The sequence below is a fragment of the Sycon ciliatum genome, chromosome 4, assembly GCF_964019385.1.
Source record: "Sycon ciliatum chromosome 4, ocSycCili1.1, whole genome shotgun sequence".
Lineage (NCBI taxonomy): Eukaryota > Metazoa > Porifera > Calcarea > Leucosolenida > Sycettidae > Sycon > Sycon ciliatum.
Genome location: NC_088646.1, coordinates 19,432,260 through 19,458,001, shown reverse-complemented (window position 1 = coordinate 19,458,001; position 25,742 = coordinate 19,432,260). Strand labels below are relative to the sequence as shown.

The window sequence follows — 25,742 nt, the reverse complement described above, 5'->3', positions numbered from 1 at the left end:
TTTTCTGCCAACATGTCAGGATTTATGAAAGTAAAAAATTGTAGTAGGCTACAAAAAAGTTACATTAAATTTTAATACACGAATAGAACAGGCTCGATGATGAGGAATGAATTTTTCTTCTTGCGTTTTGTTCAGGTGATGTGAGTTGCTTTTTGAAAAGGCATCCAAGAAGTGAAGAACAGCGTTTCCTTCGTACACCTATTGTTTCGCCTTCTTGGAGTTGAAATATAAATGCAATCTCCTTTAGGATGGGCTGGATAGTGCCTCTGAAATGAACAAGGGACCGTGTGAAACTCCAACTCATTTGTTGGATGGAATTGCATTTTCTTTATTTTCACCTGATGAAATCAAGGCGCTCAGTGTGAAGGAGATCACCAATCCGGAGACGTTTGATACGTTGAATAATCCCAACCCGTGTGGCTTGTATGATTCCGCACTCGGACCTTTCAATCGCTCGGATACCTGCACCACATGCAGACAGCAGCAACTGCACTGTCCTGGTCATATTGGCCATGTCCAGCTTCCACTGCCCGTCTACCACCCGATCTTCTTCAAGACTTTGTTGCAGATTGTGAAGGGTGGCTGTAGATATTGTCATCGTGTTCTGGCTTTGCCATGGCAGTTGGCATTGACGCAAGGTCAGCTCAGACTGGCCAGCTATGGCCTTCTAGCGGAAGCTGTTGATCTAGGCAGTTTTGTTCCAGACAGTGTTGGTCCAGATGGCGAAGAGGGTGCGTCCACAGTACACGAGAGGGTGGCATCCATCCTGGAGAAGGTTGGATATGCCAACATGGACGAGTCAAACCTGAATACGCTGACGCGGCATGCAGTTGACTTCCGGCGTCAACTAGTCACCGACTTCTTCAAGCAATTAAAGGTTGCAAAGTGTCCGCATTGTAAGGCGCCTGTCCGAGGCCTTCGGCAGGAGCAGGGTGTAAGGATTTTCGCTAAGCCGCTGCCCGCTAAAGTTGCCAATAAGTGGGCAACGTTTGTTGTGGACAAGGAGCTGGAAAAGAACGGCGGGAATGTCATCACAGCAGACCTAGGGACTGGTGGTAGCCACCCGCAGCTTGGGTACAAAGAGATGATTGATCGGGAGCGCGATAGCCTGCTTGCCCTGACGCTGCTGATGCCGCATGAAATCCGCGAGCACGTGGTGCAGATGTGGCAGCTTGATCAGGGCGTTCTGCAACACGTCTTCGGCGTACTGGGCACTGTACCCAAAGTTAACGTGCAAGGCTCTCCAATGGACATGTTCTTTGTCCAGGTGCTGCCTGTTGCACCAAGCCGCTTTCGACCGGTGAGTAAGACATCACGTAGCCTGCATTATTAGGCATGTCTATGTGTATTCTGAGAGTTTTTCTTGACGGTGTTGAAAATCCTTCTGCATGTCAGATGGACCCGGAGATGGTTGTTTTCTAATTAGTACTATTTCTCGGATGTTGAGCCATAAATAAATGTAAAAAGGAAAAGGACATATGGATACGAGTTAAGATTTATAATTGTTTATCATTTTTATGCTCCCCTCCTCACGTACTCATTTGGGCCCAACAGTTCTTCTGCTATGTTTCATGCAATCTGCAATTGCGAAACCAATGAAAAAGGCAGGGCACATTTTCTTTTCTTTTTTCTTTCCCTTTCTTTGCCCTCAAAAACCATGCTTGTGGGTTGTGTGAAGCAGACGAAACGGTGTGCCCAAATGGGGAACAATTCCCCCATTCTTGAATGCTGAAGCACTAAATGCCAAGGATCCAGTTGAAATTTGTTGCTATTATATAAATGGCTATTTTGTTTTGTTTGTTCCTATGCCCGTGCAAATATAGGTGTCAGAGATGGGCGAACGAAGGTTTATTCATCCAGAAACTCAGGGCTTAGCCAAGATCATTTCGGACAACATTGGTTTGCGGGAGGTGATCGTTGACCTGAAAGCGAATGGAGATAGCGAGGACAGTGCAAAGGTTTGTCCGGAGTTGCCTAGTGCCAGTGTCTACTGTTGCTAGTTGTGCAGATCCGGAAGTTACGTGGTAGTCGGTGCAATGATGTGCTGTGCATCAAGATTAACGTCGACAAAGAATGCTGCCGTGGATCAGATCATGAGTACTCTTGATAATATGGGGCACGCTGTCTCGTTTCTGAGTTGCTTACTTTTTTAAAGATGTTATGGCTATGTGTTATAGGTATTTTAGTTCATCTGAGTGTTTGTAGTTGATGGAAGTGCCAAGAAATAGCCCAGCTGAGAGCCAGAGTTCAGAATCAAGAAGGTGCACTGCTTTACGAATGGGCTTGTTTCGCACATGATATTCATCCGTATTGTGTGTGTTTTTCTTCATCTGGTGCTGTTGTTGTTGTTGTTATTAGGCCAAGAAGGTTCAGTACCTCTGGCAGCAGGTGCAGTCTGATGTGAATGCATTGATGGACAGTGACCTGATACCTAAGCAACCCGGCGAGAGGGTGGCTGGTGTACGCCAGGTATGGACTTCCTTGAGATAGTATTGGTTTAGTGAATGTCAGGTAGAGTACTGTTTCCCGTACAATGACCTTGTTCACGCATGTACGGTGCGTTAATCAGTCCCAGCCTGTACTGATAAGTCTGGCAAGTGTATGCAATCATGTGGCTGTATGCGTGCATGTGGCTGTATGCGTGCATGTGGCTGTATGCGTGCATGTGGCTGTATGCGTGCATGTGGCTGTATGCGTGCATGTGGCTGTATGCGTGCATGTGGCTGTATGCGTGCATGTGGCTGTATGCGTGCATGTGGCTGTGTGCGTGCATGTGGCTGTGTGCGTGCATGTGGCTGTATGCGTGCATGTGGCTGTATGCGTGCATGTGGCTGTATGCGTGCATGTGGCTGTATGCGTGCATGTGGCTGTATGCGTGCATGTGGCTGTATGCGTGCATGTGGCTGTATGCGTGCATGTGGCTGTATGCGTGCATGTGGCTGTATGCGTGCATGTGGCTGTATGCGTGCATGTGGCTGTATGCGTGCATGTGGCTGTATGCGTGCATGTGGCTGTGTGCCTGCTTGCAACATTATGATGCTATTTATTGAATGGTAGCTGGTAGACCAATGGGATAGGCATTTTCTTGTTTTGTTTTTGTTTTTAATAACTGGTATGTGTGTGTGTTCTTCTTTCTAGTTGCTTGAGAAGAAGGAAGGTCTGTTTCGCAGGCATATGATGGGCAAGCGTGTAAACTATGCTGCACGTTCGGTCATTTCACCTGACTTGAACATCAATGCGGATGAGATTGGCATTCCCCAGGTATTGGTCGTGTGTGTCTGTGTTTGTGCCTGTCTGTCTGGCAGTATATACAAAGACAGCTGCTTGTTTAGTGGTGATTGGTCAACTACTGTGATTGCTATCAAGTATCATGGAACATTGTGCACGCGTGCATACATGTGTGTGTGTGTGTATGTGTGTGTGTGTGTGTGTATGTGTGTGTGTGTGTGTGTGCGTGTGCGTGCCTACATGCCGGTCTGTCTGCATGTGTAGAGGGTACTATTATGCGTGCATAATATTTATGCATATTATGTGTCCATATATGAGAGTATGATTGTGTGGGAGTATGTTCTCTTCCTTCAATAAACATGTTTTATTCTCTTCAAATCATGCAGTGCAGTGTATTAGAATGTCACCTGTCAGAGGCACTGAGAGTTTACCGGCAGGTAACCCTTTCTTTCGTTTCATGTTTTTTTTGCTCCTGCGCTAAATTTACTGTAGGTGTTTGCCAAAACACTGACGTATCCGCAGCCAGTCACGTCATGGAATGTGCAGCAACTTCGCAAAGCAATCCTCAATGGTCCCAATGTTCATCCAGGGTAAGCGATGTTACTGTTGGGCCGGTGGGTGATTTGATTTCCTAGCTGGCCTGTGAATTGTGGTGTGGCATCCTTGCTCCTCGCCACAGCGGTACTGAGTGTGCACTCTTCACGTTCTCATCACCATCTATGTTGCTGTTGGTGCTGTACCTCTCATTTACATCGTGGTAGGACTGACGGCTTGCTGTGAACAGCGGAGAGCGGTACCTCCGTGCCATGATTCTTACTACTTCTACACACCAGCATGACATACTTATTATGCTATAGTGTGTTCATCTCTGCGTTGTCGTACCTCTGATATGTTGTTGCACCTCAGTGTGATTTCACAACCACACCTTGTTGTGTGCCTGGCGTAGGGCGTTGTGTTTCTTCCTCATTTGCCTGTGTGCTCCTAAAGAGAATGCTTTTGTTTTAAGTTGCTTGAGCATTTCCTTAACTGCAGCAGGAATAATAAGAGTACTCTGCGTCCAGGTTACGTGGGGCTATGGAATTGATTCTACTCATCTAAATTTCATGAGGATTGTCTGCTAACGAGGATTGTTCTGTTGCTCTCTGTCTGTTTCTCTCTCTCTCTCTCTCTCTCTCTCTCTCTCTCTCTCTCTCTCTCTCTCTCTCTCTCTCTCTCTCTCTCTCTCTCTCTCTCTCTCTCTCTCTCTCTCTCTCTCTCTCTCTCTCTCTCTCTCTCTCTCTCTCTCTCTCTCTCTCTCTCTCTCTCTCTCTCTCTCTCTCTCTCTCTCTCTCTCTCTCTCTCTCTCTCTCTCTCTCTCTCTCTCTCTCTCTCTCTCTCTCTCTCTCTCTCTCTCTCTCTCTCTCTCTCTCTCTCTCTCTCTCTCTCTCTCTCTCTCTCTCTCTCTCTCTCTCTCTCTCTCTCTCTCTCTCTCTCTCTCTCTCTCTCTCTCTCTCTCTCTCTCTCTCTCTCTCTCTCTCTCTCTCTCTCTCTCTACTGCTACTTGCAGTGCCTTTGCTGTGGAAATGGAAGATGGTTCCCGTGTTCTGATCAAGAGCAAAGACCTCACGCAACGGCAGGCACTGGCCAAGCAGTTGCTGACTCCAAGCGCCAATGCTCCAACTGGTACATGCAAGAAGGTACATGGCTTTGCTACCTTACTGTACTGATACATATGATTGTTCTGGAACAGCACAATAGTTTCTCAACTGTCTGTCGTTTTGTTGGGATGAGAAAATGAACAGATTCTAAATTTTTTGGTTGCGACCTGGGGCGGCTTGCAATGGTGCGCATGTTGAATTTGTTCACTCTTTTCTTTTTATGCATTGTGTATATGTATGTGCATGTGTGTGTGTGGGTGTGTGTGTGTGTGTATGTATGTGTGTGTGTGTGTGCGCACGCGTGTGTGTGTGCGCGCGCGTGCGTGCGCTTTTCCTCTGTCAGGTGCATCGTCATTTGATCAGCGGTGATGTCATGCTGCTCAATCGCCAGCCAACCCTGCACAAGCCCAGCATCATGGCTCACAAGGTACGAATGGTCACTGGCATGCCGGTAACAGTATGTATTTACTACGATGCTGCAAGATCCGTGCCTGGATGCAGGTTGCAGGTCTGCACACCTTCTATTGTAGTGGTGTGACAAGCAACTGTATTTCCTTTTTTCCACATGCATAAAGTGGTGTCGGATGATATCCGACCTTGTGAATAAAGCAGCCGCACTCACTGCACAGCCCAGCTCGTGGTACTCGGGCGGTGCAACTACGGCGCTATTGTTCTCGAAGGCCAGATTTCATTTGGCGCTACTTGACATGGCGCTTTGACTGACCGGTATCAGGCACTACCTCCCCGTGTGTTTCCCGTGTGTACTTCAAATATTTGAAATGTTCCAGCTCCTGATCATGGTCTGTAAAACAAGAATAAGCTTGTGTCGACTTGTAGGTACCTATGCTTTTAACACCACTATTATCGTAATGACAAGAGTACAGTGCGTTTGCATCTGTCCCATTCATACGTGTTACCCGGCAGGTTTGAGTAGCTTCTGTTTGTGACTGATTACGGTGCTTCTGTTGTTCCAGGCCTATGTGCTGCCAGGGGAGAAAACCATCCGATTGCACTACGCAAATTGCAAGTGCTACAATGCCGATTTTGATGGTGATGAAATGAACGCTCACTTTCCGCAGAATGAACTGGCGCGTTCCGAAGCCTACAACATTGGTTAGTCAGAGTATCTGGTTCTTTTTTCCCCTGTATGGTCTGTGTGCAGTTTTCTAGAATAGGCAGTTTGGCGTGCGCGTGTGTGTGTGTGTGTGTGTGTGTGTGCGTGTGTGTGCATGTGTGTGTGTGCTGTGAATGCACATGCACATCCAGTGCATTTGCAGATTTGCATGGTTCTCTTGCGACGGGCGTATGCATTGTACATGGTACAATGGTATACGGTGTGTGCGTGTGTGCGTGTGTGCGCGCGCGCGTGCGTGTGTGCGTGGTGTGTATGTCGGTATTGTGACATGACCAGGGGTTCATGCTCCGTAGCTTGGTGTACATGCAGGACAGACAGATACTCGTGTGTCTGATTCCACCACAAATATGCATGTACAGTCTAGCGATAAATCACACACTTTTATGTCACGCACCCGCGATAAGTCACGCACTCGCGATACGTCGCTCCCTATTGAAATCTGGGCGGGTTGTACTTTTTGTATATGTATACACTATACGTAAGTCACACACTCACGGCAAGTCACGCATTTTCGACTAGAATATCGCTTGCTTGACATATCGACAGTAGACTGCATGCACTCTCACGCCCACTGCCGTGCTCTTGAACATGCTTGGTGCCTGCTGTTATCAGCATCATCAAGCTTTCACCGTGTCCTCTCCTTTAGCGTACGGTGAGCAAAGAGTTGATTGTGGAGCTTTTTTACGCTACGTCAGTATATTTACTAGTGTACTGTATTGCCGCTCCTGCTGCTGCTGCTTGTCTTTGTTATTTGCTGCTTCTGTCACTTTGCTTGCCTAGCTGCTACAAGTCATCAGTACCTGGTGCCCAAGGATGGTTCACCGCTCAGTGGTCTCATCCAGGATCACATGGTTGCTGGCGTTATGATGACAATCCGTGGCCGCTTTTTCTCCCGGTAAGTACTACAGTGAAACCTGTCTAAGGCGACCGCTCAAGGGACCTTCAAAATGTGGTCTCTGTTGCCAGGTGGTCTCCTTATCCAGGGTTGTTTGACTGCAAATAGCATCCCTCGGTCCTGGTTACAGTGGTCTTCTGAGGCAGGTGGTCGCCTTATCAGAGTGGTCGCCTTGACAGGTTTTACTGTGCGTGCAAATTAATCCTTGGCTCTCCATCCGAGTCTAGATATTTGGGAGAGCGCAGGTATTTTACAAACACACACAGACGGCCACCGCACTTATGAGCAATGGTTTGGTTGCTTTGGATGGCTTGTCGGTGGAACGGATGGGCTAAAGGCTACTTATTGTAGACTCCTCACTTCAATAGCAACAACATCAACATCATGAGAATAAAGATTTGAAACAATTTAGACACCTGTCTTATCTTGACGTAAGTGTAGGACTGTTGACAATGTAGTTTTGTGTTCCTGGTACACAACCCTGCTATGGTCTTCTGACTAGACGAATACATTTCTGTGCTTCTCTGCAGGGACGAGTACCATCAGCTGGTGTTCCGGGCGTTGCCTCGCAGTGTCGGCCATGTACGCCTTCTTCCGCCATGCATCATGAAGCCCAAACAGCTTTGGTCTGGCAAGCAGGTGAGAGAAAGTGTGTGTGTGTGTGTGTGTGTGTGTGTCAGGGAGAGGGAGGGAGGGAGAGAGAGAGTGGGAGGAGAGAGAGAGAGAGAGAGAGAGAGAGAGAGAGAGAGAGAGAGAGAGAGTGGGAGGAAGGGAGGGGAGAGAGAGAAAGAGAGAATCCAGTAGCTTATCAAACGCGTTATTGACCAATCATATTCATGTCTTGTTTTATATCTGCGTGTTTCTTTGACCTTATTGGGTTGATCTCACTCTTCAGTCTTGTTGTGTGTTCTATGTGTCCTGTGTGTTCTGTGTGTTCTGTGTGTGCAGATTGTATCTACATTACTTCTGAACATCACACCCAAGGATAGAGCATTACTGAACCTCGGCGGTAAAGCCAAGATCGCTGACAAGGTACGATGCTGTTGTTTTCAAGTTTCCTTTTGTATGGCAGGAGTGAAATTACAATCTGCGTGCTGTTTTATTCTATTGCCTCCTTGTGTTTGGTGCTTGCTCTTGCCAGATCCATTGTGCTGCATGTTGTGGTCTCTTTGGAAAGTTGCTATCTGATTAATTCTGATGGGCACTATGCTGGATGTAGACTGGGGAGTGCTTTTGAATACGGGTGTGGGAGTAGACTACGTATCGTGTTGTGATGGCTATTGGGAAGATAATTTAGCATGCCTGTAGCAGTATGCGAAATGGGAAGCTAGCTTGACCTTCCCACAATACATGTATGAGGTGATGTACTTGACTTGTTCTGTGTGCTTATGTGGATTTGTGTGTGCATGTGTGTGTGCGTGCGTGTGTGTGTGTACCTGTGCTTGGGTCTTTGTGCCCGTGTATGTCTGTGTATATGTGTGTGTCTCTGTCTGCCTGTGTGTGTGTGTGTGTGTGTGTGTGTGTGTGTGTGTGTGTGTGTGTGTGTGTGTGTGTGTGTGTGTGTGTGTGTGTGTGTGTGTGTGTGTGTGTGTGTGTGTGTGTGTGTGTGTGTGTGTATGTGTGTCCCCACTTACTGAGGTGTGGTGAGCCCATAAGTGGGATCATTTTCAAGTCCACCCAGAGTTTTGGGGATTTCAGGGGGTGTCGGCCGTTGGGCGGTTCAATAGCCAATTGAGTCATCTTTCCAAGATTCCTTTTGAGTCTCTCTCCCCTCTCCCGGGGAGACCCACATGACCAGTTTTGGCAGTGAGCAACAAGTACAAGTATGTGTGTGTGTGTGTGTGTGTGTGTGTGTGTGTGTGTGTGTGTGTGTGTGTGTGTGTGTGTGTGTGTGTGTGTGTGTCTTCTTGCAGGCATGGAAGAATCGGAAACCACGCAGAGCATTCATGCAGGTTCTGCAGGAAAATGAAATGTCTGAATCTGAGGTCAGTGCTCCTATGATGTCTTGCTTAGTTGGGAAGGCATTGGAATATGTGGCCACACTGATGTCTTCCTAGATTTCCACCAGTGAATAGAAGGAGGCTTAAGTCGTAGTACATGCAGTAGTTTCTGTGATCCTTTCCGAACTCCGCAGATATAAAGCTGTCGTTACAGCTATAGTACTATACGTCTGAAGATTCATCCCATATGGAAAGTGAGTCAGCTGGGATTTTTTAGATTGTGTGTGCGCAAGCGCGCGCATGCGTGTGTGTGTGCGTGCATGTGTGCATGCGTGTGTGTATGTGTGTGCTTGTACTCTTCGCACCTGATCTGTTGTTTGGTCGCTTGGTATTGATTTCAGGTTATCATTCGTCAAGGAGAGTTACTATGTGGTGTCCTGGACAAGGCACACTTTGGAAGCACAGCCTACAGTTTGGTACATGCCTGCTTCGAGGTAATCTACTCCTGGTTGACGGATGTATTTTTTTTCACTTCTTTTTTTTGTCGGAGATTATGATTCATGATGTGTTGTGCGATTTGTTGTGGGTGGTTATCTCTGAGGATGCCGGCTTACATGAATTCCCGAGACTTACTTTCTGTTGTCTTTTGCCTTGCTTGTGACGTAGGTGTATGGTGGAAGTATATCCAGCCTTCTCCTGTCTTGCCTGGGAAAGCTATTCTCTACGTTCCTGCAGCTTCATTATGGCTTTACACTCGGTGTCGAAGATATCCTTGTCAAGAAGAGGGTGCGTTTATATTTTTGCATTTTTGGTATTTGTGACTGCTGTTGACTGTCACTGTGATTGTGTAGCTGCTGAGAGCGTCTTGTCCGCGTACGTCTGATGTTTTTAAGGCAAGCGCGCACGTCTGTGTGTGTGTGTCTGTGTGTGTGTGTTGAATGTATGTGTGTGTGTATACCGGCACATGTGATGTGTGAGTAGGTGCATTTGTGTGTGTGCATGATAATCACAGTTTCATTTGCTCGACTATTATATTCTTCGCCCATGTCCTACACCATGCTCAGGCAAACAGGAAACGGCAGGACGCCATGGCCCAGATGGCACAGTGTGGTGGTGAGGTCATTCGGGAGGTAAGCTTTAATAATGTGATAACTTTTATCAAAATCCACGTCATGTTACTGCTGTCACAGCTATGGGCTAAGCATGTTCACTTCAATTCTCTTCTTGCCTTTCATGTTAGTATCTTGGAACCGCTTAGTCTTTTAAAATAGTCTTTTTTAGTCTTAATAGTGCCATTCTAATTACTAGTAGAAAGGAAAAGGACATATGGAAACGAGTTAAGAGTAACTCTCCACCACTGTAACTAGATACTATATACAGTCAGAAAGTGCAACAACTAGGCACAAAACTGACAGAGTACTGAGACATTCGACGTCCTGACACGGAGATGTGTTGAAGCTAGGTGTCAGGACGTCAAATGTCTCAGTACTCTGTCAGTTTTGTGCCTAGTTGTTGCACTTTCTGACTGGATATAGTATCTAGTTACAGTGGTGGAGAGTTACTCTTAACTCGTTTCCATATGTCCTTTTCCTTTCTACTTTTATTATTGGCTCAATACCCGAGTTTCAAATTCTAATTACTGTTAGTCTTTGCACCAAGCCCCACCAAGGACTAGATTAATTTACTGCAACTATGCTAAATAAAGCTCCAGAGAATCCGTCTTTCCTGGTCTTCAGGGAAAGCGAAATGCTCACCTTTTCTTGTGGGCCCTACTTGACCCTTGCTGTCTGTTTGTGGATGTGTGATCTGGCACACCAACTGTTTGCATATTGCGCAGTCTGGACCTTGACGTGTTTCAACTGGGCTCATAGGCTGCTGTAAGCGTTTCTTTTCCTTCCTCCCTCCCCAACGCCTACCCACATGCACACACACACACAACACAACACACACATACACTGGTATCATGCAGTGTTTGGTTTTCTGTTTTTGCCTGTCACGGCTTTCTTTTTCAGGCAATGGGACTGGAGCAAGATGCAGACGATGGTAAGAGAGTGAGAAACTGTTGTACGAGTTGTGGGTATTGGTTGAAGCGATTTAACCTTTCACACTGTAGTACATATCCGGAAAGGCGAGGGAACCTGATAGTCGAACACACATACTGTATGCATGCATGGCATATGCTCTAAATCGGTAACCAACAATTTTCTTGTGGATGGCGAGGGATCCGGATAGAAGAGGACCGGATAAGCGAGGCCTGACTGTAGCAAGTTATGCTCTGCGAAAGGTGCTCTGCGCATGCATTATGACTGTATTTGTTGAGCTGACAGATCTTAGCTGGTCTATATACATTCTGTTTGGCATTAAACCATTAAAGCAGCTATATTGTCATTTTCTGGTCCGTGCAGAAGTGGCGCAGGCCAAACACGAAGCGGCTCATCGAAAGCAGGATGGTCTCCACGTGGTGGACTACGCAATGAAACGGCGCACTGACGAGGCCACCAACCTCATCAACAAGTAAGAATGGTGATAGGGTGCTATGGGATACTCATGGCGTTGCAGAACATTTGCCTTTTGCCTCTCGCCATACATTGTCCATGGTGTCGGCATTGCAATGGAAGAGGTTAGATTACACGGAAATCCTGCGGGCAACCTCAATATACCCGAAACGTTTTTGAATTTTCTATGGTAGGGCTGTGCGTTATGCTTGACTCCGAAAACCACTGACAAGGCCGTGCTGCACTCTGTCCTGTACTGCTGTTGTCTGCTCGTACGCTGCTGTCTTCTAGGCTGTGCATACCTGATGGCCTGGTGAGACGCTTTCCGTACAACTCCTTGCAGTTGATGGTACAGTCCGGTGCTAAAGGTTCAATGGTAAGTGGACAAACAGTAACATGTGCCTGTACAATGTACTAGTTGCCGGTAGTAGTGGCAGTGGAAATGACAAGAATTGCACATGTGAGCCATGGGGCTTGCCAGTGGTACGTCATAATCCCGAAAGTGGCAGTACGATAATTATGAACTTTGATTCCACTTTGATTCTGTATGTATGGGTAGACACATGTTTTGGAGTGCTTTCCTGTGCATAGCTACAATAGCGTGGCCCAGCGATCGGGACTGGCTTATGGGCGAGGAGCCCACTCATCATTCCTGTACCACTTAAGTTACACGCCATGGTTCCATACAAACCCAGCAGGCTAATTTAATGGTGTAATTTCGATTTTTGATACAATCTCTTTCAAGCCCAGTGGTCTTTTAAATACACACTGTGAGTAGACACTCAGCCCAAACATGGGTGGGAAATCGGGATCAAGCATGGGGTATGGAATGGGGTGAAGCATGGGGTGGTTAATTGGGATTAGTCAATGGGAGCAAGCATGCCCAATTCACCTGTACATCTCACTTACATTTAACCATTCCATGACCTTTTGTTGATAAACACAATGCTATCATAATGCTGGTCTTGGTTTTGCACCGCAAGTACATGTAGTACACCGACTACAGACAGAGTGGGGAAATTGCGACAACGCACTTGTCACTGATCACCGCTTGATGCAGCCCAACACTTTTTGTTGACCTAGTTTCGCATGGAACCGAGTGATTTGTAGGGATTTTCTGGTACTGACTTAAAGGTTTTGAACTTTTCATGTGAATCAGACTTTCGAATCGTGCACAACCCTCATGATGTGTGTTGTCCACGTTTGTCTACCATTGCTCTGATCAGGTCAACTGCATGCAGATCTCCTGTCTGCTGGGACAGATTGAGTTGGAAGGTCACCGGCCTCCGCTCATGCCCAGTGGCCGTTCACTGCCCAGCTTTCAGCCGTATGATCCGAGCCCGCGTGCCGGTGGATTCATCGATGGCCGTTTTTTGACCGGAATCCAGCCGCAGGAGTACTTCTTCCATTGTATGGCCGGCAGAGAGGTGAGGAACGAATTGTGTGTGATTGATCTAAAAGATCTTTCATCTCCAGGCATCACTGTGCACTGCAAAGACAGACATTGCTTGTGCATTCGATTAGAACTCTGCAAGATAGAACTCTGCAAGATAGAACTCTGCATCTCATCGTACTCTGCTAGCTGTAGATAGACTTATTCGTGTGTGCACACATGTCTCCTTTGGTAGCGAAGAGCAACTTGCCGCAGGCAGAATACACTGGCTCAGCATTGTCGCAAAGCAACTTGCCTCAGGCAGAATACACTGGCTCAGCATTGTCGCAAAGCAACTTGCCTCAGGCAGAATACACTGGCTCAGCATTGTCGCTAAGCAACTTGCCTCAGGCAGAATACACTGGCTCAGCATTGTCGACAGACGCATGACCCTTATCTGATCTTTCATATGAACTTACTATATGCGTGCTGTATCAGTATTTATTATTCGTGCGAAGAAGCTTATCATTCTTGTTCAATGGGTAATCTAAGGCGGAAACCCTCGGTGTGATGTTGCATTTCTATTGTCGCCGACAATAGAAATGTAACATTTGTCGGGGTATTTATTTTGATTTGAATTGTGTGGCAATACAGTAGTAACGTCAATATGCTGACTTCTCACTCTTCCTCATGAATTGCATCTTACTTGTACTTGTGCATATTTGTGTATCTGCTTAGGGTCTCGTCGATACTGCTGTGAAAACCAGCCGTAGCGGTTACCTGCAGCGCTGCCTCATCAAGCATTTGGAGTCGTTGCAGGTCAACTACGACTTGACTGTGAGTGGCTGGCTGACTTGATGCACCTGTATCAATACGCTTCGATGAATATCCACTTTTTGCCTAAATGAGCGTGTTCTTTCGGGCAAACAGATCCTTGATCGATGGATTGATTGGTGACTAATCTAAGTGTGTGATGGTTGCAGTCACGGTGAAACTCCGTTAAGAAGAACAATGATTAGACAAGCATTTTCTCTAGAAGAACTGGTATTCATACCTCAATTGGATAAATCACTATGTATTCGCTGGGTGTAAAATACGGTATGGATAAGAACAACTCGTTATTGAGAACAAATACCATTGTCCCTTGGTGTTCGTCCTAAAGAAGTTTTACTATCCTGGGCATGTGATAATATTCTGACGATGCGTCCCTTTGGCGTTGGTACTGCTTAGGTTCGTGATTGTGACGGCACTGTTGTTCAGTTCAACTATGGTGAAGACTCGCTGGACATCGTCAAGACACAGTTTCTCTCCAAGAAGCAGCTGCCGTTTGTTGTTGACAACTTCCAGGTACGGGTGTCATCTGTTTATCACGCAATCATGCTGTATGGTTGTCACAGAGCAGTTATTCCCCCTGTTATGTATTTGCTGTGCTAGCACTGTCTGTAGCCAGCTACTGCCGAAGTCTATGCAAACTGTGTCGTCCACATGCAGGTCTTCGGGTCTCTGATAGATATTCACTTGTCCATTCTTCATTTTTTTTGTCTTCTTTTTTTTAGGCTTTCCGCGAGCAGTGTGATGTTGGCGCAGCACTGAACTCTCTGAACTTGTCCAAAGCATCTAAGTACAAGAGGAAGGTATGACCGTACTTCTCTCTCTCCTCTCTCTCTCTCTCTCTCTCTCTCTCTCTCTCTCTCTCTCTCTCTCTCTCTCTCTCCTCTCTCTATTTTGGTACGTAGTGCGATGCATTATCCGTATCATTCCAGGTGTTGGTATTTCTTGTAGTATTTCCTGTTGATTGACTAGTGTTTTCTTCACGGCCATGTTGTTACTAGATCGATCGCTGCACGCAAAAGGGTGCAGACCCCCTGTGCAGCATGCAGCACCGCCGTGTCGCAGCATCGCCCTTCCTCGCGTTCTGCCGCAAGCACGAACACCTCGTCGATCCCAGCACTCTCAGTAGGGACGACCAAGTCACTGGCCGGTCATTGACTTCCTCCGCTCTCTTGTCACGCTGGTCTGAGCTGGATGAGGCACAGAGAGAGAAGTAAGCATTAACATTATTTTTGCCACAGTGGTTAGTGTGCATGTTCAGTTACCCACTGAGACCCCGTAGCAGTCATAGCACTGTCAGCTATTGTATTGTATTGTATTTTATAATTTTTATTATTTTACTTGGCCATTCCCAACAGACCCTAAGGTCTTCTTACAGGGTGCCCTAGATGAATGAATTTGTTAAGTTCCTGGCGAAATGAATTGGGGATATGATTTGTGCGTAGGGATTCGGGAAGCGCATTAAATCGGTCAGCGCCAAGGAGTGAAATAGATTTGTATCCAGCTTGAGCTTGCACAATGGGTAAAGAAAGGGAATTATTGACTTGGCCGCGGGTGACTATCTGTGTGAGCGCAGCTATCTTGGGATCGTGTCATACCAAACGGACAATGTGCTCAGGATAATGACTGTATCTGGCGAGGACTTCTTTTTTCACCAAAAATGCTATAGAAATGCCTGTGTATCCAATTTGCTCCATTGCACGTGATGGCAACAGTTGATCTTTTCTGTGCTTCTTAGTTGGCATGAATCTCTCTGTCAAGGGGTGCTTAAGCTGGTTGCTATCTTTGCCTGTAGGGAACCAAGCGTAATGATGCGCTTATAATATTGCATGACTGTAGAAGGTCTGACTCGTGAGTTTTTTTGTTTGTTACGTTGCTTTCAGATATCGCAAGAGAGCCGTGCCGTTCCCCGACCCAGCTCTATCCGTACTGCGACCCGACCACTACTATGGCTCTGTGTGTGAGAAGCTGGAGCATGTCATCGATCAGTACGTGAACGAGTCCGTCGCCAAGGGTCACCTCAGTCACGGAGAGACAACCGACTCACTCGAAAGCTTACAGTCGGATAGTTCAACGTAAGCTGACTGACTGGGTGGTTCTTCCTGTACAGAAGAAGCTTCTACACTATCGCCACTGCCGTGTTATGCATGTTGGTGCTCAATGTAGTCTCTCTCTCTCTCTCTCTCTCTCTCTCTCTCTCTCTCTCTCTCTCTCTCTCTCTCTCTCTCTCTCTCTCTCTCTCTCTCTCTCTCTCTCTCTCTCTCTCTCTCGGGCATTCTATTACCTCTCCTGGAAGTGACTTAAAGTGAAAGAACAACTGATTTTTTTAAGGTTCTTTGAAGTATTGAATGAGACGGCACACCTCTCTGTTTCTTTTCTTTTTTTTGCTGTTGTGATTGTGATAGAACTGATGAAAGGAGCACACCCACTGCAGATCAACTCAAAGCGTTGGTCAACCTGAAGTACATTCAGTCCCTCGCGGAGCCTGGTGAATGTGTGGGTCTTCTCGCTGCCCAGGTCAGTGCTGATGTCGTGATCGATCACAAACACGTCATCTGCGTGTACATGTAGCTGTAGATCCATCTCCCCACTCCCTTTGTGCCTAGCCCAGTTCTGTCTGGAAGCTCTGAAGGCCTTGAGTTCCTCTTTTCCTGCAGAGTGGCTAACTCTCTGATGACAAGTTAGTAGAACATGGTAAACAATGGCGGGTTGGTGTAGTACAGGGAAGCCCTATCGTGAATTGTCTGCCAAGGCGTGTCTACCCTGACTGTAGTCCGTGCTCTTGCTGGACGAAAGATGTGTGCTAGTGTTTACATGCACACCCATGCATGCACATGCACGCACATCCTAGAGGAAGGTTTATTTTATAATTATTGTGATATTAAATCCAGCTAAAGTTATACCTGGCCTGTGTTTCTGCTTCGTCTTGTGCCACTGTCTTGCTCGCACTTTCTGTGTGCTGTACAGTCCATTGGCGAGCCGTCCACGCAGATGACGCTGAACACGTTTCATTTTGCTGGTCGTGGAGAAATGAACGTCACACTCGGTATTCCTCGTCTTCGGTACGTACAACGCACGGACGGCACTCTCCGTCCATTCCTGAGCAACCAGCACACGAGTAGTAACGCACTGCGTACTGTATTGATTTCTGTTTTTATATATAAATCAATGTAGTATGCAGTGCTTCGCTCATAATCTCATAGTGGCGCCAATTTTTTAAATTGGTACCATTATTATTTTGCATGTGATTGTATCCCGCCTCGCAGCAAATTTGTTTTGCGGTGTTTACGAGCTTCTGCACTTCCTTTTCTTGTTCCGTATATTCCCTGATACTGGGTTAGACAGTATTACATGATTATATCACACTTGTGAAGATAGGTTTGTCTATTCGTATACATGTAGTCATGTGTTTGGGGGTCGAGTTCCAGACAGATGACCTGTCAAGTATCACTACTGTAAAGCGTGAAATTTTCGCGGCGTTTTTAGTTCGCGTTTTCAGAATCCGGACAGGTTTGCGAGGTTTTAACTTTGCGATTGCAGAGTGGCATTCTTGCTAAACCTGTGGCATTCTTGCTAAATCTTTCATGGATCTCCTTTTCGCGCTGTCTAAATTTCGCGATTTCCACGCGGTCGCGAATTTCGCAGGAATTAGACCAACGCAATAATTTCACGGTTTACAGTAACCTCCACCACCGCAACCACCATAATCTAGGCAGTCTGTGTATCCCGGTGAATCCTGCACGGTTATTTACTTGCAATCTCTTCTTCCTCTTCTGTTCTCAGTGAGATCTTGATGGTGGCTAGTGCCAACATCAAGACACCGGCTATGGATGTGCCGTTGCGAGCACGTGGACCTGATGCAGCTGACGACTCACAGTTCCTGAAGAAAAGATTCACAAGAGTTCTTTTGTCTCAGGTATGGTCGTGATGGCTCTGCTGATGCTAGCATACAGATTTACCGCAGTGGTGTCAGATTGACTTAGACATATTTGATGCGATTACCGTGCAGTGCTTGTTTGATTTGTGGGTCTTGACCTACTGGTGTGCAGGTGTACTAGTAGTAGTTTGGATTGTCTACATGTAACGCACATATAAACGTACTGTTATTTGTGACTGTGGATTGACGAAATGGTGTGCTGGGCTTGCTTGCTTGTGATCAAAAGGTGTTGGAGAAGGCCGAGATCTTCGAAACGCTCTGCGAATCGCCTGCTGGCGGTAATCGGTATGTGTTGCTTGTTTTGCTGGATTTTGCTTGTATTTAGTCTGCTAGAGAGGGTAGGGTTAGGATAGGGTTTCCTCTTTGTCACGTGCTATGATATAGAAAGTGTTTCAGATCAGACCTGGTCTTTATCGAGTTACATGATTGCAGAGTGATTGGGAAAGGGCAGGTCTGCTCTAGAACACTTTCTATGCATGAAGGTGCAGGAAGTCTCGCCACTCTTACTCAGTGCTATGGTACGTCTCCCTCTCTCTCTCTCTCTCTCTCTCTCTCTCTCTCTCTCTCTCTCTCTCTCTCTCTCTCTCTCTCTCTCTCTCTCTCTCTTTCTCTCTCTCTCGTTCTCTCTCTCTCTCTCTCTCTCTCTCTCTCTCTCTCTCTCTCTCTCTCTCTCTCTCTCTCTCTCTCTCTCTCTCTCTCTCTCTCTCTCTCTCTCTCTCTCTCTCTCTCTCTCTCTCTCTCTCTCTCTCTCTCTCTCTCTCTCTCTCTCTCTCTCTCTCTCTCTCTCTCTCTCTCTCTCTCTCTCTCTCTCTCTCTCTCTTTCTCCCTCTCTCTCTCTCTGTCTCTGTATGGCTCATTCCTTTGCATCTGCTTACCTTCACAGTTTTCCTTGGTGACTGAGTTACAGATTGTTTCTGTGTCTGACGTTCAGGTTACGACAGTACCGGATACGGCTCAGTTTCTTACCGCATGAAGCGTACAAGGTAGGCCCTATTTGCAGCTATGTGTTGCACGGCGCTTGTCAGTAATGCGTCGAACTGAAAGAACATGACCAGAATTGAAAATGTTGGGTTGTGCTCTGTTCGTTGCCACTGGAACTGCCAACAGTACCATGTTGCCACATATGGACTCTTTGTTGGCGTGTGTTTGCCTCTATTCTTTGTGCATCTATAAACTTACTGGGTCTTTATGGCAGTGTGTTGTCTATACAAGTCATGTAGTTACACTGGACGCTTTCGGCTACACATTCTGGATCCAGGTTTGAAAATTCTCGGATGACCGTGACGAGCGGATTACGGACACGTAAACGAATGACTGGAACTTGTCGTGAATTCTGTACTCACAACCCACTTGACGAATCGTGGAAAGAGATCGAATGTACAGCTCTTTGTGACAATCCGCAGTATACATGCAGCGAGCACACACTGTCAGGTGTCAAAAAAAGCGTACATCAACTTCGTCACTTCTGGCGGGAAAACTAGGAACTCCGCCTTCACTTCCTATTGGGCGGAATTAGATTCCGTGGATTCGGACGAAGAGTTCTGTGTAACAGCACAGTGTATGCTTCGTATGGATTTCTAGCATGGACGGAATTGTGTGTAATCGAGCGCGCACAATGACTGCTAGTTTACTTGTGTGTGTGTGTGTTTTTTTTTGTTCTGCTCTCAGGATGAGTTCAGTGTCACGCCGGACCTGGTGCTGCAGTCCACCGAGGCCCGCTTCTTCCGCCTGCTGGTTGCCAACATTCGCAGGGTGATCAAGAAGATGCAGAAAGCCAGGTGAGTGCAGCTGCTTTGCCTGGTCACTGTAGAGCTTGGCGTTCAGACGGTGAATATGACAACTACTGCAGTCAATAGATGATATGCGAAATAATGTGCAACTAGACAGGGGACGGCATTGCAGAGTAGTTTGTTCCTGCAGAGCTAGCTCAGGACCTACAGTGTACACATTGTAGTATGGTTTGCATGCAACTGGTGTGCAATGCCCTCCCAAGTCTATTTGCACGTTAATTGGCATAATTATCATCTATTCTGGTCATATGCATTTACTTGAAGTATTTATAAAAAAATTCATTGATCTCCCTATTTCACATGTCGGACTCGAGCCAGTAGTATCCGACTAGTCTTGGATGGTCGCCGTGAGTGCGGGATTCAGCAGTGGCGGCACTGTAGGCGTAATGTGAGTGTGCTGTTTCTTTGCCACGCTGCACAGGGAAGAGAGCACAGCCGTCGTTCCTGAAATCGTCCACCGGCCGCGAACAACAGATGAGAACGGCCCTGACAGCGAACCAGGTATGGATATGATACTAGCAGTTAGCAATCAAAGTGGGACCCCAAAACCATGTACATATGGTTATAACAATTGTGTTCTTCATCACCACTTTTGATAGTGTACATTTGCTTTTATCCAATGGAATACGACATCAACATGTACATGTACATGTACATGCCTAATCTAACTTTTCCCAACCGAGAATTATATTACAAAACTCCAAGCAATGCATTCTTACGTCTGAATCTATAATGCATACAAGCAAGAGTACATAAACCAGAGTGCGCAACTCAGGATGGTTCCTGTGGGAGCGTAATCCGTGCAGTGCGTCGTTTTTTGCCGGCATGGTATTATAGTCATGTGTACGGTGAAAAGTTGCGCAGCCAGTCGCGGTGGTGCAGGTCACTGAGTTTGTGCTGATTTGGGTGTTTCGCACCGATAGCCTGGTGAATTTACTTGACAGCGGATGTACAGAGCGTACGCGGTCACACAAAAACACAGAAATCCTAAGACAGGACGTCTAAAATCATGCAAACTTGCCTGATTTCGGGGCTGTGAAAAACAGAAATCTGGGCTGTACGCAAGCCGCGGCTTGGCTAACCTCGTCAGCGTGACGTAGTGCACGAACTGTGCTGCTTCAGATCTAATTTATGAACTCTTGATGCAAGCAAGAGTGCATACCCCCCCCCCAGAGTGTGCAACTCCCGCATACCGTGCTGTCCCGACAGAATTTCAAGTTGACGCCATTTTTGTGGTGCAATGCTCCTCGCACAAGTGATTTGCGACATTTGTACTGGGTGTCAATGTATCACATGTGTTAGTTTGAACAGTATCAAATAGGGATTTGCACACTTTTGTTAGTTGTGCACTCTTGCTGCAAGCACACGGCTGTTGGCTCTATATAGTACAGAAACACACACAACTGACGTCACCACCGTAACCTTGTGTGCTGTGCTGTGCTTGGCATCCGCTGCAGATGAATTGCTATCGGACGTTGACGAGGAGGGTGCCGATGCATCCAGTGCGAAACTGCACGCGCGCAAGAAGCAGGTGAGCGCAGCTAGCAACTCTCGGGTTGTGCGTGTGCATGAGACAGCTCACTCCGTGTGCTAGGCTCAAAGACTGCTAGCACTGCAGGCCATGCCTCGACTATGTTGTTGTTGTTTGTTTCATTTAGAGTTGATTAACGAACAGGCAAATTTAGAGTTGGTTAATGAACAGGCAAATTTAGAGTTGGTTAATGAACAGGCAAATTTAGAGTTGGTTAATGAACAGGCAAATTTGCTTATTTATTTATACATATCTAGTTACATGTACTACTCTTAGTTCATGTATAATGGGCAGTCCGAGAAAAAATGGTTCGCCATGCGATTTCCTCCAAAGCATCTCCTGCGTACGACCATTGTAATAGTGTTTTCTACCTTTTGCAGTAATTCCAATTCATGGCGTACTGCAGTGTGTTTCAAAAGTGTGGTCCAGCCACCCGAAAATAATTTCAAACCGTTAGGCCCACATCTCTGCCACATTGTAACCTGTATCGTGTTGTACATAACATTGTGTTTGGCCTTTGATTTCCGATTTGCAGCAAGTGTCTTACGACGATGATGATGACGATGAGGAGATCATGTATTCGGATTCGGATTCGGACTCAGACAGTGATGCTGCCCACGTCAAATCTGAAGCCTCGGCAGCTGGTGGTGGTTCCGGAGATGAGAGTGATAACAGTGGTAAGACTATTTGCTTTTGTATTTTTCTCCGATTAACTCATGGCTGAGGGAGCCAGTGACAAAGTACTGTGGCGAGTGTAGGACAGAGGACAGCATGTCCCAACCATGGCAAGAAGTTACAGGCTACGTGCATGTACTGTTGTAGCGGTTTTCGATTCTGTTGCAACTTGGATGTGCGGTGCTGGCAATTTGAGTTGAATTCATAGTCGGGAATTGGGCTCTGGCTGCTTCTAATCTTCTTTCTTTCTGCTTTCTTTGTCGCATTTACTTTTAATTTGCCCTGTGTTTAGGTAACACTAATGGTGTGCCTCATCATCCTTCAACTCCAGGAGCAAGAGGTAAGATATTGGCTTGTTCTCGTTGTACCTAGGGGTTGTGCTGCTGCTGCTGCTGTTGCTGCTGCTGCTGTTGCTGCTGTCGATGATAATGTGGAAGCCCTGGAGGGGCATTGACACACAGTCTGAGTTTACACCAGGTTATTGTTTGTGATCGAGCGTGATCCTGGTCTTTTCACTAGCTTGGTGTGACCTAACGAAGAAGGTGTGTGGCTTTTTCACGAATGATTGGTCTGTGGGGATGCCACTTTGAAGTACTTGGTGTGTGCTATAAAAAGACTGGGAGTCAGGTAGACCTACTGTGAACTTCTCAAGTTTGTTCCCGGTGAGAGAGCACAAATATGTTCAATGTGAGTGGCAAATAGCTTTGAAATGTGGCAGGAATGGTCCCTAACAAACATTTTTCAGAGGTCCTATGTCCGAAGTACTCTGTTGTCTGGTGTTGCTGTGCAGCTCGATCGACCGATACAGATGTTCAGTTCCGTGTTCGGGTAAGGCCTGGGGAATGTCTGTGATGCAATACACACCGGTGCTGTGCCCGTCAGTCTGGGTGTCTATCATGATGGTCTGCTTGACTGCAGTGTAATGTGTTGGTGTGTTGGTGTGTTGGTGTGGTCTTGTTTGACTGGCCATTGTGCATGTATGACGAATACACATCCAGTCAGAAGAACGGTCCAGGCTTCTAGTGCACCATGTCATGATTGTGTATTGTTGCTACTCCAAATTTCTTTCATATTATAGCAGTCTTCAGTCAACTATTGGTTTTTTGATGCGTAGATCCAATGCCTTTGTGAGAGAGTGAAGATGGAAATGGTATCAGGGGCAGTGCGTATTGCCTGTTTGCGCCGTCTCTGCTAAGGTCTTCACCTATAGTGGTTGAGTAGTTGGGAGTCTTTACCAGCGGTGTGTGAAATAGTGAGAAGGGCTGAGTACAGTCTACCAGTTTGTTCATTTATACTATTTCCACTGTTGACTTTGTGTTCAGGGTGTTACACAAGGAAGTTCAGCTGTTACAGACTACTGCTATGACACAAAGAACAACCTCTGGTGTGAGGTCATTCTAAAGGTAATCAGCGTGTTCATGTGTTGGCCACCACACTGAATGTGCACGGGGCTGTTTTCTTGCTTGTGCAGTGCTCTCGCCCAGCCTGCTGTGAGTAGTTTGCACGTTCAACATCAAGTGTTCATGTTAACACTCTACATCACATGCCAGGCTGTGCTGGGCTGGCTGCTGCTAACAAGCCTGTGTGCATTAGGGGTTGGGGGTGGTGGTGGAGGTGGGGGATGCACATGTAACACCCCTCAGCTACACCACACTCATTCACCTCTCGAGTTGTTCTCCTATAGTTTTAAGGTTGTGAGTGATGGCTGATGAGTATTGGTGACTGTGGTGCATGAATCTCCTGGACTGGAGAAGGGAACACATTAATTCACTGACACAGAGAGACACAATGCCTGTTTGAACCTACATGTACATGGTGTGTGTGTTTGTGTGTATCTGTCTGTCTGTCTGTTTGTTTGTCCGTCCATCCGTCTGGCCATATTCAGTTCCCTATCATGTACAGCAAGGTCATGATCGCAGATATCATTGAACGAACGTCTAGGAAGGTAAGTTTTCTAAACGGGAACTGCTGCTGCTGCTGCTGCTGCTGGTGGTACATCATTTGCCCCTTTCTGTCATTGACCATGTCAGTGTATTCCGTGATCCCTATCCATATGAATTTCTGGAGAAGTATTACTGTGCTAAATGCTTACTATTCACCAATCTACTTCTTTCACTGCATGTGCCCTATTGCCTTTCTTGCCAGACATTGTGTCAGAGGAAGTGTTGTATGTACTTACACTGTACATCTAATTTTGAAGTCACATTGATGTTTATGGAGAGCACTGCAAAAATATGCCAAAGAGTGACCGTTGCTTTTCCCAAAACATTTAATATCTCTTGTCTGGTTTCGTTTCTGCAGTACATCGTGCATGAAGTGCCTGGCATCCAGCGATGCTTTATCAACGAGAGCAAAGAAGCTGGCGAAAACGGCATGTGGCGCCTCAAGACGGAGGGTGTGAACTTGCCGGTGAGTTTGCAGCGACATTTTTCTGTTAGTCGCCTTGACGCGTACCTTGTACGCTGTATGTGTTGTACACTGTACATATATGCCTTGTGAGCAACTCCTCTGCTGGTTTGTGTGTGTGTGTGTGTGTGTGTGTGTGTGTTTGTGTGTGTTTGCTGGTGCGTCACAGGAGTTGTTCTACTACCCGGACATCATTGACATCAATAAGCTGTATACCAACAACATCCACGCCCTTGCGGCAGTCTATGGTATTGAAGCAGCTCGCCAGGCACTCGTCAAGGTAAGGAATAGTGGAGTGTGATGCGAATGGGATGGGGTGGCTTGCGATAGCGATGGCTAATTTTTTACTTTTCAGTTCGTCGTGCGAATCGCATTGTCTTGTCGTGAACTTTTGCGGCGGCATGGTTTATGTCGTTCTCTTGGCAGCATGAAGTTCGCCGGGGATCTCTATTAAATTAGTGTTTGTACACAATCATGTATGGATAATGGATATTAACCTCATTTTTTTTTAAGTCAGCGGGTTAAATCGGTTACTATTAGAGACTAATGTTGCCTGACGGTCACTCAGCTTGAAGCTCAGAATTGCAAGCAACCGCTCCGACTTCTGTGTCAGATGCATATACCTACTACATGTACCTAGAGTTTATAAGCAGCAGGAGTATGGACTTCGATCACGTTTATATGGGCCAGACGTGCGGCCTGCTGCCTTCATTGCATTGTGCGGCTGCACACTGCAGGAAATACAACTCTATACTTTCCAGATGGATACGAGTTATGAATGACTGTCCACTACTATAACTAGATACTGTAATATGCAATCGAAAATGCGATAGGTAGGCACGAAACGGACAGATCACGGTAAAATTAAACGACATGACACCTGCACTGTAGCTCTAACCCAACTCCAATGTGCAAACCAGCAGCCTGACTGTATCTGCCTCAAAGTCGTGATTTTACAGTTGTGCCAAGTGAAACCTGATTGTTGTGTACTTCCAGCGCCCGAACAGTGTTTGGCGGTTTCACGCAAACTCTGAATAGGTCGGGTGGAACTTCCAAGGGCCGTGGAACTGTAATGTTATTATAATTATGAGTTTGAACTGCTCTTGTTGCTAAACTTGGTTCCTCTCTGCGCTGTGTGTCGTGTGATATTGTACAGGAAATTGCGGCCGTCTTCAAGGTGTACGGTATTGTAGTGGACTATCGGCATCTGTCTCTCATCGGTGACTACATGACCGTGGAAGGTTCCTACAGACCGTTCAATCGCATCGGCATCGAAAGCAACCGCTCGCCCTTCCAGAAGATGAGCTTCGAGACGACAATGCACTTCCTGCGCCAGGCGACGGTCAACGGAGACACCGACAATCTCATATCGCCCTCGGCTCGGATTGTGGCCGGTCTGCCAGCGTTGGGAGGTACTGGCTGCATGGATATCTTGCAGCCACTCGCTTAACGCCGGATCTGCAACTTTGTACAGTGATGCTGCTCTGTGTGGCTGTGTAATATAGTGGCTGTGAACATATATGCCAAGTTTTTTTCCTTATCTTTTTCTGACTTTAAGTTAACGTACCAGTTGGTGTTCTCCCTCCATGTCCCTGAATGCAAGTCCACTCAGTGTTGGGCACTGGGCTTTTATGTACTCTCTGAGTAGAGGGTTTATACTGGAGACTGGAGACATCTTTTATCATCGCAAACTCTGGAGCGACCTTTTATCACGCTAGCTTCAAACGCTGTGTGCAACTCTAATAAATCCGCTGACAAGCTTCTGTTGTCAATGCAGTGTACATAATTATGTGTAGTGTATGTGTGAAGCTGTGCCCCAGACAGGCACTACAATGTCACCGATGTGTTTTGAGCTTTGACGTCACAGTGG

The 25,742-nt window shown here is 46.6% G+C and overlaps 1 protein-coding gene across 1 annotated transcript; it reads left to right on the top strand.

Annotated features, from left to right (window-relative positions):
* The first annotated feature begins 94 nt into the window (after positions 1 to 94).
* Positions 95 to 25,731, top strand: LOC135814865 (DNA-directed RNA polymerase I subunit RPA1-like). Its single transcript, XM_065328060.1, has 40 exons — positions 95 to 1,300; positions 1,824 to 1,958; positions 2,359 to 2,469; positions 3,139 to 3,261; positions 3,721 to 3,818; positions 4,775 to 4,904; positions 5,209 to 5,292; positions 5,840 to 5,978; positions 6,781 to 6,895; positions 7,426 to 7,534; positions 7,844 to 7,927; positions 8,809 to 8,880; positions 9,237 to 9,329; positions 9,502 to 9,621; positions 9,900 to 9,965; positions 10,848 to 10,878; positions 11,241 to 11,349; positions 11,622 to 11,706; positions 12,557 to 12,757; positions 13,441 to 13,539; positions 13,933 to 14,049; positions 14,259 to 14,336; positions 14,535 to 14,746; positions 15,417 to 15,608; positions 15,939 to 16,050; positions 16,501 to 16,595; positions 17,317 to 17,449; positions 17,697 to 17,755; positions 18,402 to 18,453; positions 19,139 to 19,248; positions 19,682 to 19,761; positions 20,718 to 20,791; positions 21,327 to 21,468; positions 21,759 to 21,806; positions 22,257 to 22,294; positions 22,789 to 22,869; positions 23,352 to 23,411; positions 23,768 to 23,875; positions 24,042 to 24,152; positions 25,029 to 25,731. The coding sequence occupies exons 1-40, from the start codon at positions 272 to 274 to the stop codon at positions 25,320 to 25,322; spliced, it is 5,229 nt and encodes a 1,742-aa protein (XP_065184132.1). The 5' UTR covers positions 95 to 271; the 3' UTR covers positions 25,323 to 25,731.
* Positions 25,732 to 25,742: the final 11 nt, after the last annotated feature.